We start from the raw sequence: 13,001 nt of genomic DNA, 5'->3' as shown, positions 1-13,001 counted from the left end.
TAAAGTCGGTCTCCCCTTCTCGGGGGAGGCAGTGGCCCTGGGAGGCTGCAAACAGCTGCAAACCACTGTCCCCTAGCTGCCCCAGGACCCCAGCCCACAGACAGGGAAGTCTAGGCACAAACACACGTCAGCGGCAGGACAAGGAGGCCCAACTCCAGGCACCGTGAAGCAGGACCAGGACAGGATGGGGGACACAGGCTCAGCTGCCAACCTCCCAGGGCAGCAGGGCCTACGGGGCCCCAACCAGAGCCAGAAGCAGCCACAGCCGCAGGGGGCAGCGCCCTGCTGCAGAGGGGCAGGGCTTCCCAGCAGGAAGAAAAACAGTCTGTGTGACTGTGGAAAGAGCTCCCGCCAGGAAAATCTGGGTCTAAATCCCTGACCTACCACTTCCAGCTGTGTGGCTTTGGCTCTCTGAGCCTCAATTTCCTCATCTGTAAAATGGGATTAGACTAGCTTCTTGCCGGGGTCTCTGCAAGAATTTTATAAAGTAAAAGATGTCTGGGGCTTAGCACAGTGCGCACGTATAAAGGAAACTGTGGTGGTTGTTTGCTGGGGGCTTAGGAAGCCTCTGTTAATATCTCTCTGACCCTCAAGTTCCTTATGTATAAAACCAGGGTTAAAATGTCTTTTTAAAACGTGAGTGGAAGGATCTCCCTGGTGGTCCAGTGGGTAAGACGCCTGTGCTCCCAGCGCAGGGGGCCCAGGTTCAGTCTCTGGTTGGGGAACTAGATCTCACAGGCTGCAACTAAGACCTGGCATAGCCAAATAAGTAAACAAAATGAATTTTATTGAGGGTTGAACGGGACCATACACGTGGAAGATTCCAGAATCATGCCTGACATAAGACAGATATTCAAAAATGCCAGCATCCTCCCCCTTCTTCCAGAGAGATAAGGAGTGGCCCAGTGGTGACCCAGCCAAGGAGACACAGTGATAAGCAAACCAGCCCATCCCTAAAGACCCTGCGAGCCCTGGAACTTTAATAAGATTCTGAAAGGAACAGCAAGAGGCAAAATATGTTTGCGCCTCTGGTCTAGCAAGGTTCCCTACCCCACCACCGCGCCGCCTCCCCCAGTCTGTCTGGGGATCAAGTTCATCCAATAATCACCACGATGGGAACCGCAGTGTCAGGACCTCAGAGGACAGTGACAGGTCCCTCCCGCTGCAAGCTCCAAATGGAGCCTGTCTCTGTCTCAGAGCCCCTCACAGCCAGCAACAGCAGGAGCCCACCCTCCAGGCACCAGTTTGCACCTTCTGAGAATCATAAAGAGGACAGAGGAGACAGTACAGAACCCAGAACAGCGAGGGGAGCCTCGGCCAGCTCAGGGCACCAACACGACCAGCAGGGGAGGGCTGTGCAACTTCCATCCAGGGGAAAACAAGACGATGTCCAGGTTGAGCATGGGCGGAGCCGGAATCCCTACCTCAGGGGGCACTTGGGCAAATGGCCGTTCTGAGCGTTTCAATTTCCTCCTCTATAAAATGGGGTGATGAGTCCTACCCTGGGGGTCGTCTGGGAAAACTGAAGGAGCTCCTAGTACACAGCAGGTGCTCAATAACCACAACAACCCCCAGCACTGTCTAAGCCCTGCAAACATACCCACCGGCCTCCCGTACCCGGCCTTGACTTTCGTTGCTGCATCCTTGCCTCCAACGCAGTGGAGGGCTAGGGGGTCCCAGGCAAGGCCCGGAGACCTGGAGGCGCAGCTGGTGCCAGGGACAGGGACGTCTCAGGAGAGGGTCTCCAGCCAGCACTCCAAGAGCCCACTTTGCCTCCCACCCCACCCACAAATCTCTTCAGGATGCCCTCCCCCTCCTCTGGTCTGCTCCCGCCCCAAGGGACAAGGGCTCAATCCCAGCCCTGTCTCTTACTACTTAGGTGGCCCTGGGCAAAGTGACTCAACTTTTCTGAGCCTGGGTCCTTGGGTACAGAATAGCCAGATTATCCCGCAGGCCTACCAGAACTTGATACCGGTGAAAATCAGTTATGGAAAAACTCCAAGTGCTATAGCGTGGTTAGAAATCCTTTGCAATTTATCTCAAACGCTGAACTACAATAGAACTACCAGAGATTCAAAGATATATTTTATCTTTGCTAATCCCTTTCATTTTAATAAGGCTTTTTAAAAACATCCTTTCCCCTCTCAAACATAAACAGAAGTTAAGACTGGAACGCTTGTATTCCTTTCCCAGCTCAGAGAGTAAGCATCACCAGCTGGAAGAATTAATGAAATCCAGTCCACAGAGCACAGGGCCCGGCACGTGACAGAGTTCCGGAATGGGCGTGGCCTCGGCCAGAATGGGTGTGGCCTCCTCTCCCCAGGGCTGCTTCCGGCCTCACCTCCATCCGGGTATATGCCCAGTCACCCACCTCATCTTCTAGGTACCGCTTCCTGAGAGCTTCCAGAACCCTCTGGGACACTCCAGAATCATCCCCCGAAGAGATACGAAAGGGCTGAGGCCACAGCAGGGATGCTTAACCCCGCGCGCTCCCCATTCACACTCATTTCCCCGTCGGCCTCCCAGAGGCTGTCCTGGTTTAGGGTCCCCATCTCCCCTGTGGAACCACTGCACCAGCTTCCTCGGTGCATCAACTCTCCATTATCCACAGAGATCACGTCATTCCCGACTCAAGACCTTTCTGCAGCCCCCAGCGCACACTGAATGAAGTCAGGACTCCTAAGCTTGGCTCCTAAGGCCCTCTGGGATCCGGTGTCCACATGACACCCTCTGCGACACCTCCTGCCTCTCTTCGTCCTGCCGCCAGGGGAGCAGGGGTCTAGCCTCTGCTTCTGGCTTCTAGCTCTGCTCTGACTGTGAGACCTCGCCGGCTCTTTGGCTCTCTGAGCCTCAGTCTTCTCATCGGGCTCTTGGGGAGCTTGCGCATGAGACGAGATAAGGGAGTGCGCGACAGATGCCGGGAGGGCTCCGGAAATGCAAGCCTGTGAGCCGCAGCCTCCTCCCTGCCCTCTGACAGCAGCTGGCAGGGCGGGATCCTCCACCTCCGTAGGGGCGGGGCTCCCTCTCCCTAAGCCCTGAACCAGAGGCTCACAGTCAGCAGCAGCAGCCAGGGAGGGGGACAGGAGCGGGGGCGGCTTAGAGGAAAATTACTCTGCGCTGGCCCAGCCACCAGGGGCTCCCCGCTGCCTCTGACCAGAGCCAAGGACTTGGCCCCAAGCCTTGACTGCGGTCTGAGCTGGTGGGATTGGGGGCGGGGAGTGTAGTTGCCCTGGGCCCCCGCTCCTCTGGGACACTCCCACTCTTTGGCAGAAGAGGAGGGAAAAAAACAACAGACAGGCCTTTGTGAGAGGAGAAAACCGGCTCCAGCCACTGCATGCTGGGGCCCCGGGCGCTGACCTGAGAAAGGGACCCTCTGTGTCTTACTGCCAAGCATCAAACCCCACACCCACCCTGGGGACCTTGTCCTGGCGTCACACACCTGGCCTGTGCTCCTCACACGTGTCCTGCCTGTGCACCCGGGGGGCACGGTCCTCCTGCCTGTCCCACGTCACTCACACCTTGGATCATGCCCCCCCCCATCATGCCACGTCTGCCGTATGAGGGTCTCTGCACAGTTGGTCCCCGACTTGCAGCGGTCCAGCTTCACGATTTCCTGACTTTAGGATGGTGCAAAAGCAAGACACGTTCAGTAGAAACCGTACTTGGAGTTTTGCTCTTTCCTGGGCCAGCGATCTTTCCCAATCGGCCACACGATTGGGAAACAACCGGTAGGCTTATAACCATTCTGCACCCAGACAACCATTCTATTGTTCATAGACAGTACAGCATTCAATAAATTGCCCGGGACGGTATTTAAAAAGAGTCTTCGTGTTAGATTTTGCCCAACTGTAGACTAGTGTAAGTGTTCTGAACACATGTAAGGTAGGCTAGGCTAAGCCATGATGTATGAAGGTAAGATAGGAAAAGTGTATGAAATGCATTGATAAACTTGAGATTTTTTCAGCTTATTGGGCTGTAACCCCATAGTGAGTCAAGAAAGACCTGTACCATCTATTTTCAACGTCACACCCACCGTCCCGAGCCCCAGCCCCTGGAGAGCTGTGTGCCTTAACCCTGTCCTGGCTCCACGAAATGTGTCCCTTGCTGCGTGACCCCCATGTGTGAAGGTCCAGGAGGACAGGTTCCCAGCCCTACCGCCTGTTACCTCCATGACCATGACAAGCCACGCCCCTTCTCAGTGCCTCAGTTTCCCTGGCTATGAAACGGAAATGATATTAACACTCACCCACTAAATGCTGTAGGGACTGAAGGAGACAGCAATTCTGAGCCCAGTGTCTGAGACACAGCGAGCCTACCGGGTGTCTGCTGATTTGTGACAGCTGTGCTGGGTGTCTGTACCACATTGTGTGTGCTACCTGCCAGGCTCCCAAGACCCCAGCACCTACCACGCATCAGACACTCTATCACATTAGTGAAATTCAAACGACAGCTACAAGGAGGCTATACCTCCCCCTCTAACGGGGAAAAATCAAAGGCTCAGAGAGGGGCGACAAGCGCAGGAGGTCACACAGCCAGAAAAGGGTGAAGCTGGGAGTGGCACGCAGGTCTGTGCATCCCGAGAGACGGAAAGGAGAGTACTGAGGGATTAGGGGGTGGGTGTGCAGCGTGCCAGCCAGCAGGCACGGGCTCCTTTTAGGGGAGATGAGGGGTAATGAAAACGTGCTTGAACTGGACGTCTCGTGATGACGTTGGCATAAGTCTGAAAATTTACTAAAAATCACTGAATTAATTCAAACTGGTGGATTACATGTATGTAAGTTATCTGTCTACTTACTCCAGCAACTGATGTAAATTGTACTTCAGAAAGCTGGTTTGTTTGCTTAAAGCCCATGCGCTTTCCAGGCACCATTCTGCCAAGACATTCAGCAAGAAAAGTGCTCTCTCTGTGAGTGGAGATGGCCAAGCAGCGGCTGAGCAGCCCCTCTGGGGCCCAGGGGCAAGCAGCCTTGGGCTCCCTGGTTCCCAGACACCTCCGCAGAGCAGGTGTGCAGCCGAATCACCCAGGGAGCTCCTGAGAACTCGGATTCCCAGGCCCCACGCCCAGCCTCAGAGTCTACGGCTCCGGGTGGGGCCCGGGAACCTGGGATTCTGAGGCTCGGCCCACACTGGGAACCACTCAACGCCCAGCACCTTTCACTCTGGGGGAAACTGAGGCCAGGCAGCGCCGGGGAGCTGCCAGCTCTGGCCCATCGAGCTGGGGGAGGGGAGGCTGGGCGGGAATGGAGGCCCCTTCCTGGTTCCTTCTCTTCTTCCCTCCTCCGCCCACTCCATTCCTCCCCGTCCCCCAGCCTCCTGGTGACTCAGGCCTCTGAGTCATCCAGTGGCACCACAGAGGAAACTTCTTAGGCAAAACAATCCCCAAACAAAGCCTCCCAGATCTGGGGAACAGAATAGGCCCAGGAGGCTAAGCAAGGGAGGAGAGGAGAACACTGGGTGGAGCTGGGTGCCTGGACCCCAAGCCCACTGAGCCGTAGAGAGGGCGCTTCCCTGCCCCCCACCCCACCCCCGAGTAAGCAGCACTCACTGCGGCACACAGGAGGCTCAAAATGGGCCAGGGAGCATGGCCAGTCCTTCTCAGCTCTGTCTTGTTGACAATGCGTCCCAAGGCTAGCACATGCCCATTTTACAGATGGGAAAACAGAGGCTCAGAAAGGGTCAGCCCAAGGTGACACAGTTAAGAGCAGAGCAGAGTCCGGAACCCAGGACCGTCTGATTCCAAAGCCTGGCTCTCACTCCTACACACCTTTTAAAAATTCCTCCTGTGTAGCACGGCATGTAGACGGTGTCTCATCTACACGAGAAAGGTGAATGGCCCAGGAGGGGCCCGGCCACACAGGGCTTTCTCCTCTTCTCCCTGTGTCAGTCTCTGCCTCAGGACCTCCCGGCCCCGCCGGGTGTACACAGGAGCTTGGGAGTTCCTCAGCAGCAGGAACGCAAGGCAGGAAGCGCCCAGGGCCTGAAGAACCAGCCGGGAGGAGCACGGGAGCAGCAGGGCCGTGACGGGTGAACAGAGTGGGCGTTTGTCTCTGGGGAGCAGGGAGCCCACAGGCAGGGGGAGGGAAGAGCCGAGGCAGAGCCTCAGAGGTGTGGCCGCACAGCAGAATGCGAACGCTGGCCAGGCGGGGCTGCGGTGCAGACCGCGGGCAAGCACTGGGCGGCCTGCCTGCCGGGGGTCCTGGCCTGCTCGGAGGCCGGGGAGGACCTTCTTAGCCCGGAGAGAACAGGCTTGGGGCCGGCTTCATCTCTGCATGGGGCCTGGCCAGCGGCTGAATGGGGAGTCAGCACGGGGACCCCTGGAGTCCTTCCTTCAAGCAGGCTTTGGGGACAACCCTAGACCCCTGGCTACTCACCCACGGGTCAGAGTCGCCCCCGAGGGCCTCTTCCTTCACCATGGCTGGGCTGGGCAGAGGACAGGCGAGCCTCTCCGACCACACCAACCTAATCGCATGGGCCTATAAATAGGGCCCTGTGGCTTGGTCTGAAATAGCTGTGCCAGGCCCAAATCCACAGGCACCACCAGGGCACGCACGGTTCCGGAAATGGTCCTTCTCGCTGACACGATTAAAACCCCAAACTTCCTCCGGAGACCACTGCGCATGTTCTAACTTGCTCTCCTAAACATGAGGCGGTGGGCTGAGGGGAAGAGCCGCCCACCCACGGCAGATGACAGCAGTGGGCCTGTGACTGCTCTTCTGCTTTCTGCTCTCGGGGGACCCTGAGGGCCACTACCCCTCTCTGGGCCTCAGTTTCCCCAAATGTAAACTGGGAGGTTGAACATGGTATCATTGGGGCCCTTCCAGCCTGGATGCTCCCCCGAATTGTCTCGGGGTGACCCCTACCTTCAAATGCTCGTGCCACTGCTACCCCTTTCTCAGTTGACTTGGGGATGTTTTTTAAGTTAATAATGACTGGCATGTAAAAATTACAATTGCAGTAAATACTTGAGTCAGGTCTAGGCCCTGCCCCTGAAAGGCTGGGTGACCTTGGAAGGGTCACTGTCCCTCTCTGGGCCTCAGATTCCTCAATCGTAAGATGAAGGTGCTGGTAGGTTGATGCCCAAGGTTCACAACTATTTTTAATTAATTATTTTGTGTGTGTGTTTGTTTAGTATTTAAGAGAACCGGGACAGGCCAGCCTTGAGCTGAGTGCTGGGGCTAAAAGACAGTCAAGACCTGGTCCAGTCCCCAGTGGGGAAACGTAAAGGCATTTCCAAACCACGTGGTGTCCCACTAGAGGCCTCCGTCAGGGCTTCTGGGGACACCTTGTTTCCAGTTCAAATTACAGACTTATGGTCACAGAGGGATGGATGATGACCTGGACTTGGCCATTACCTACCAACAGAAGGAAAGATAACCAAGCCATCACTAGATACCAGGCATATGCTTAGGACTTTACATCACCATTATTAATCCTCAACAACCCGACTGTCATTCCCATTTCACAGATGAGGAAACTGAGGCTGAGAGGGGTGAAAGGACATGTCAAGGGGCACAGAGCAAGTCAGAGCGAGAGTAATGCTCAGACCTGTTGGCCTCTGGAGTTCAGGCTGTAACCAAACCCCAGTGAAACAACTGAGGAGGGCTGACCAATGGGGGAGCGAACCGGCAGGGACAGGAGAGAGACCGGCCCAGAGCCATTTACTGCGCGTATAGGTGGGTGGCAGGGACGAGGCTGCACCCAGTGACACTCATTCTCTCCAAGCCCCTCTGCATCCCACCAACTCATTGTTCTCACATCTCATTGCTCAAGCAGCTCCTCAGCTCAAGACCTGCCGAGGCTCCTGGCATCCAGAGGGTCAGGACCCTGCACTCAAAGCCTCTTTAGCCACTCCGCCCACTAGCTCCCAAACACAGAGGTACCCCCAGGGGGCTGAGCTTTTGCACGCACACCTCCCTTGCCTGGACTTGCCTCCCTTGCCAACCCTTCAGCAGAGCGCTAGACTCGGGGGGAAGCCCTCTGAGGCTCCCGGGGCCCCAGGCAACAGCCAGCACAAGTCTGGATCTCCCAAGGCCCTCGGGTTTGATTCACCTTTGCTCTCCAGTGCAGAAGCTCGACAATGAAAATGCGCAAGGAGCCCAGAGAATGCTGGAAAGGACACATTTCCAGGACTGCCCGACACCAAGCCTCATCCTGAGGCGCAGCGTCAGGACGCCACAGTGTGGAAGAGCCAAAAATTACAGCCTCGGGGCTCATCCGGGTGGGACTTGGCGACTGTCTCTTTCAAGGGTTCCAATCCTGAAATTGGGGCAAAACTCTCCCTTACTTTAAAACCTCCAGTGCCTCCCCAGGGGTCTAGATAAAACTCCAAACCCTAACCAAGGCCCCCAGGGCCCGCACAACGGAGGCGCTGCCTGGTCTCCAGACCCCTCTCCCTTAGCCGTGCTCTTTCTCCCAGCTCCTTCCTCTCCCTCACCTGTCCCTTGCTCACACTGTTCCTTCCATCTTTGGTCTGAGCGTTTTCAGGAGGCCTCCTTCATTTGTCCAGACAAGAGCCCATCACACCCGCGCAGTCCCATCTGCTCTCCTAATGCTGGTCCCCTCCTTCGCAGCTGAAGAAGCGAGGAGTTTGTTATCCGCTAATGGCTTCTGCAGGCTTCCCTGGTGGCTCAGGCATAAAGAATCCGCCGGCCAATGCAGGAGACCTGGGTTCAATCCCTGGTTTGGGAAGATCCCCTGGAGAAGGGAATGGCTATCCACTCCAGCATTCTGGCCTGAAGAATTCCATGGACAGAGGAGCGGCAGGCTACAGTCCTTGGTAGCAAAGAGTTGGACACAACGTAGCAACCAAACAACAATAATAATAACTTATATAAGACCCAAGACGGTAAGACCCACGAGGGCTGGGAAGATCTCATTCTTTGCTGATTCTCCAACCCCCAGTCCAGGGCCTAAATAAATATCTGTCACATGGAGGCACACACACACACACAGAACAAATGAATGGGTGAGTGAACCTCTGTGTTACCAGACAGGAAGTAGTCAGACTCCTGCTGAGCATTTGAGGGAAAAGAAACAGGGCCCCAGTTAAGGAGGTTGGAGAAGTAGGAGACTAAAGTGAACGGTGCAGCCTGCCAGAAGCGAAAACGAGAGCGAGCTTTGAGGAGGAGGAGGCCCCCGGGGCTCCAGCGAGCTGGGGCATGGAGAGCTGAGAAACACCAGGAGGCGTGGACACGGAGGCGTCACTGGGGAGCGGGCAAGAGGCAGGGCCCAGCACAGGGACGGCGGGACGGTGAAGACGCAGAGAGCCCTCAGCTGACAGGCGCTCAGCGGCTGCGTGCTTCTGCAGAAGTGGGAAAGCAGAAGATGGTTCCTGCGTCACTTGCCAAAGCATTCAGAGAGTACAACCCTTTATGGGGACACAGCGCTCAGGCCATGGGGCTCTGGGAGTTGTCGGGGCTCTGAGTCTCAGACTCGAGAGCATCAGAGCCAGGGCGGGCCCCGCCGGTCCATCTGGGCAGCTGGGGGAGGCCCCTTCGTCTCGTGCCCTTGGGAGGCGGCTGGTCCCCCTCTGTGGGAATCCCAGCATCAGAAGGCCCTTGCATCTGAGCTTGGGGAAAGAGGAACAGCACCAACTGTGGTCGGCTTGTCGTGTCACCGCCTGGAAGCCAGCCGGGCTGCGGGGATGAGTAAGCCCTGGAGGTACTTGGCCCCTTCTCCTTTCGGCAGTCAAGGGTGATGTCATGACCCAGGGGAGTGTTTCCCAGGCTTTCCACACAGTCACTATCAGAAACTCACTTCTCTCTGTTTCAACACTGGAAGCTGGGTTATCCCCCTAGTGATGGTCCTTCCCCTTTCTCCAGCTCACAAAGCCCTTCAGCATCTGTGAGCTTATGCAGTCTGCACGACAACCCTGCAGGTGGGTGGAGGAGACCAATGCACCCATTTCGCAGGCAGAGAAACTGAGGCCCGAGCGGGGACCTGAGCCAGGTCTCCTGCTTCTGGCCAGAGGGCTCTGCACTCCGTGCCCTGCCTCTCCACCTCCTCCAGCGGGTCACCTGTGAATCCGATAGTCAGGTGGGCCCCGCCCTGCCAGCCGTCCCAGGTGAGTGTGACTCACGCACCTTCCCTGTGACTCACCCTTCTCACTCCTCCTCCGGTCAACAAGCCCGGAGCCTTGGCAGCCGCACCCCAGCTTTTCTCACCCGTCCAAAGAATTCCTGCACCTCCTCCTCACGGGAGTCCACCCTCCCACCGAGGCGCTACCAGCACTTTCCTGCCGTCACCCAGCGCAGGAGCAGCACAGCCGAGGGTGGGGGTCCAGGAGTCCTGGCACCCAGCCCGCTTCTTGCCTCTTCCCCAAGGGATCACCCTTGCCTGGCCTCCCTCTCAGGGAGGGTGAGGAGCAAATGAAGCCAGGGCAGAGTGCTCTCTGAGCTTTACCAGAAAAGCCCCAGGGACTGCCTTTGCATCCAGAGGCTGCTTCCCCAGGCCCATCCAGAACCCCCGGCAGCCAGGCTGGGTTTAGGAGGGCCCAGCGGTGGCTGCACTGCTCTACCTACCTCGTGGGGCTGTGAGTGAAGAGAGCGGCTCCCTCGGAAGGGCTGGGCACCACGGTGGAAGCGCGGCTCGGGGGGTTCCCAGCACCACCTGTAAAGAGAAGGTCAAGACTCCCAGGCTCAGGGGCTCAAGGTCATGTGGTCAGAGCCCATTTCATGCTCCAGCTCCTCCCCAGCCCCCTCCACCCCCATCCAGGGTACATGCCCCTGCCTGCACACCTCCAGCAATGGAGCACTCGCTTCCTGCCAAGGCTGCAAACCTTCTATTCGAGAGTCCGGCTGGTTAAAAGAACCGTCACTGGGATGTGCTGGAATTCTCTCTGCCCGGGCCCCGTTACACGCTGGCCCTAACTCTGCCCTCTGGGCTCACCCGGAGCAGGTCTGGCACCCCGTCTCCCAGGGGCTCCTCGGAGACTTGAAGACGGAAACCCCGGGCCCTTCGCGTCTTCTACCCCTTTGCTCCAGCTCTTCCTGAGATCAAGGTGTCTGGTCCCCTCCCCCGGCTTCCCTGATCTACTTCAAATGAACCCGGTCCCTACTGACAGCGAAGACCCAGAACTGAACACCTGGATGAGCTCTCTTCAGGGCAGGGCAAGCAGAACTCTCACCTCCATCATTCTAGATATGATGCCTCTGTTAATACAGCCGAAAATCCCATGAGCATTTAAGGTAACCCCACTGTATGACTGAATTCAGCTTATGGTCAGCTTCAGAGCTGTGGCTTAAGATCGTGAGGTTAGACAAAAGGGCCCTTCATTTAACTAACATGGAACAATCAAGTTACGTCACCTTTCTGAGCCTCAGTTCACTTCTCCGTAAAACAGGAATTATAGAGTAGGTATTAGAACCTACCTAACCTACCCCATGAGGTCATCGAGTGAGTGTGAATGAATGAAAGTCGCTCAATCGTGTCCGAACTCTTATGAAGATCAAATGAGATTAAAAACGACAAGGATTTTGAATAATGTCTGTCTGTCACCTTACTCTATCACTTAACTCTTAAGTCTGTTTCTAAAAAGTGTATCTTTCTCATGCTGTACTTACGCAAGCTGCTTACACGCCATATTCCCACCTCTATGCCCCGCGTCGCTCCACTATTGCAAGACTGTATTGCCATTACACGCTGACAAGTCTTTCTCGCACATGAGACCATGGGCTCCATTAGGTTGCTTTGCCTCTCAAGCCTCAGGCCTGGCAAGTGACCCGGCAAACAGGAGGACCCGTGGGTGTATGCTGGGTGACCAAACGCAGGGCCAGCCCGCGCGCACCCAGAGCAGTTTGTGCACCCCCAGTCTTTCAGCACTCACACTTTCAGAGACACCCTGGGTCTTCACCCTTCGTCACTCCCAGACTCCCAGTTGGCCACATTCAGGGAGCCGCCGAGCAAACTGGCTCCTGCCTGAACTGGAAAAGGGCTCTGCCCAAACCAGCGTCTCCGAGTCAGGCGGAGAGACTCCAAGATCCCAAAGGCAGTGGGGCCCTGCAGGCTCCCTGGATTAAGACTCAAGTGAACCCTATTCTTAGCTGACAGTAGACGGCCCAGACATTGCTGGGGGTTTCTACATCGTGAGAGGCACCAGTGCACAGCAAGAGATCTAGAAAGAGGCTGGGTGCTTCTTTGGGCCCTAGGACCTGGAGTTAAGTGCCACCTTCATGGGCTCCCTTCAAAGAGTTCTGTAGAAACTTCCCAGCTCCGTAGGGTGGATGAACACAGAGCTGGGCTCCCGCAATGATTAATAAGTTCCCACTTTCCGTTAACTCCGTGAGGATGAACCTTTCATATCCAGCCCCCTTCTCTTCGACACACCTCCACATCTCACCCTCACCCTCTCTGGCGGTGCTGTAACTGTTCCCAAGGGCAACCTGTTTTATGCTCAAGGTTCCGCATCTCAGCACCAGCACCACCATCCCCCGTCCGGACAGACGCCCGGCATCCTCTTCAGCCTCCCCTGCCCCGTCACTGGTGCCTCCCAACACGGCTGGTTCTACCGGAGCGCACCCACCGCTCCCCACCCCGACTCTGCCAACACGTCGGTCCAGGCCCCTCAGCCTCTCACCTGGAAGACTGCTGTGCCTCCTACCCGTCCTCCCACTTCCTCCCACCTCGTCCCTCCTCCCCTCCAGCCCACGATGCTCCTCTGCGCAGACTCGGCCAGGACTCCCCGATGGCCCCCAGGTAAAACCCAACGTCCTCAGCGGCCCTTTTACCACCCGCGCCTTTTATGATCTGCCCTCATCAGTCTTGAGCCTCAGCTCTCCCCAGTTCCCGTCCTCCACCCACACCCCTCCAAGCTCCAGCCAGGCGCAGCTGCACTGGCCCTTAAATCTTCCTGTAATCTTTGCACAGATGGTCTCTGTTCCCCGAGCTCCCTTCCATCCCCGTTCTTTTCTCCTTCCGCTCAAGATCAAGCCAGGTTTCCTGCAAGAACTCATCTCTAACCTCCCCTTCCCCGAGAGGCTGAGCTCCTCTGAGCCTCGGCCCAT

The 13,001-nt window shown here is 56.6% G+C and overlaps 1 protein-coding gene across 3 annotated transcripts in view; it reads right to left on the bottom strand.

The window, feature by feature from the left end:
* Positions 1-10,621, bottom strand: part of GSN (gelsolin) — a 49,363-nt gene extending 38,742 nt beyond the window's left edge. Inside the window, exon 1 of one of the 3 annotated variants that reach the window (XM_040241278.1) lies at positions 10,521-10,621. Coding sequence is in view for 1 of the 3 variants with exons in the window: in XM_040241260.1 (XP_040097194.1) it covers positions 6,372-6,413 (42 nt within the window). In the remaining 2 variants the exon portion in view is untranslated. Of the gene's footprint in view, positions 1-6,371; positions 6,465-10,520 lie in introns of those variants that run through there. The other 2 variants (XM_040241270.1, XM_040241260.1) reach the window with 2 other exon arrangements.
* Between the last annotated feature and the right edge of the window lie 2,380 nt (positions 10,622-13,001).

Source organism: Oryx dammah, unplaced genomic scaffold (genome assembly GCF_014754425.2).
Source record: "Oryx dammah isolate SB20612 unplaced genomic scaffold, SCBI_Odam_1.1 HiC_scaffold_1, whole genome shotgun sequence".
In the NCBI taxonomy this organism is placed as follows: domain Eukaryota; kingdom Metazoa; phylum Chordata; class Mammalia; order Artiodactyla; family Bovidae; genus Oryx; species Oryx dammah.
The sequence above is the reverse complement of the archived record's forward strand: the minus strand, read 5'-3'. Positions and strand labels throughout refer to the sequence as shown.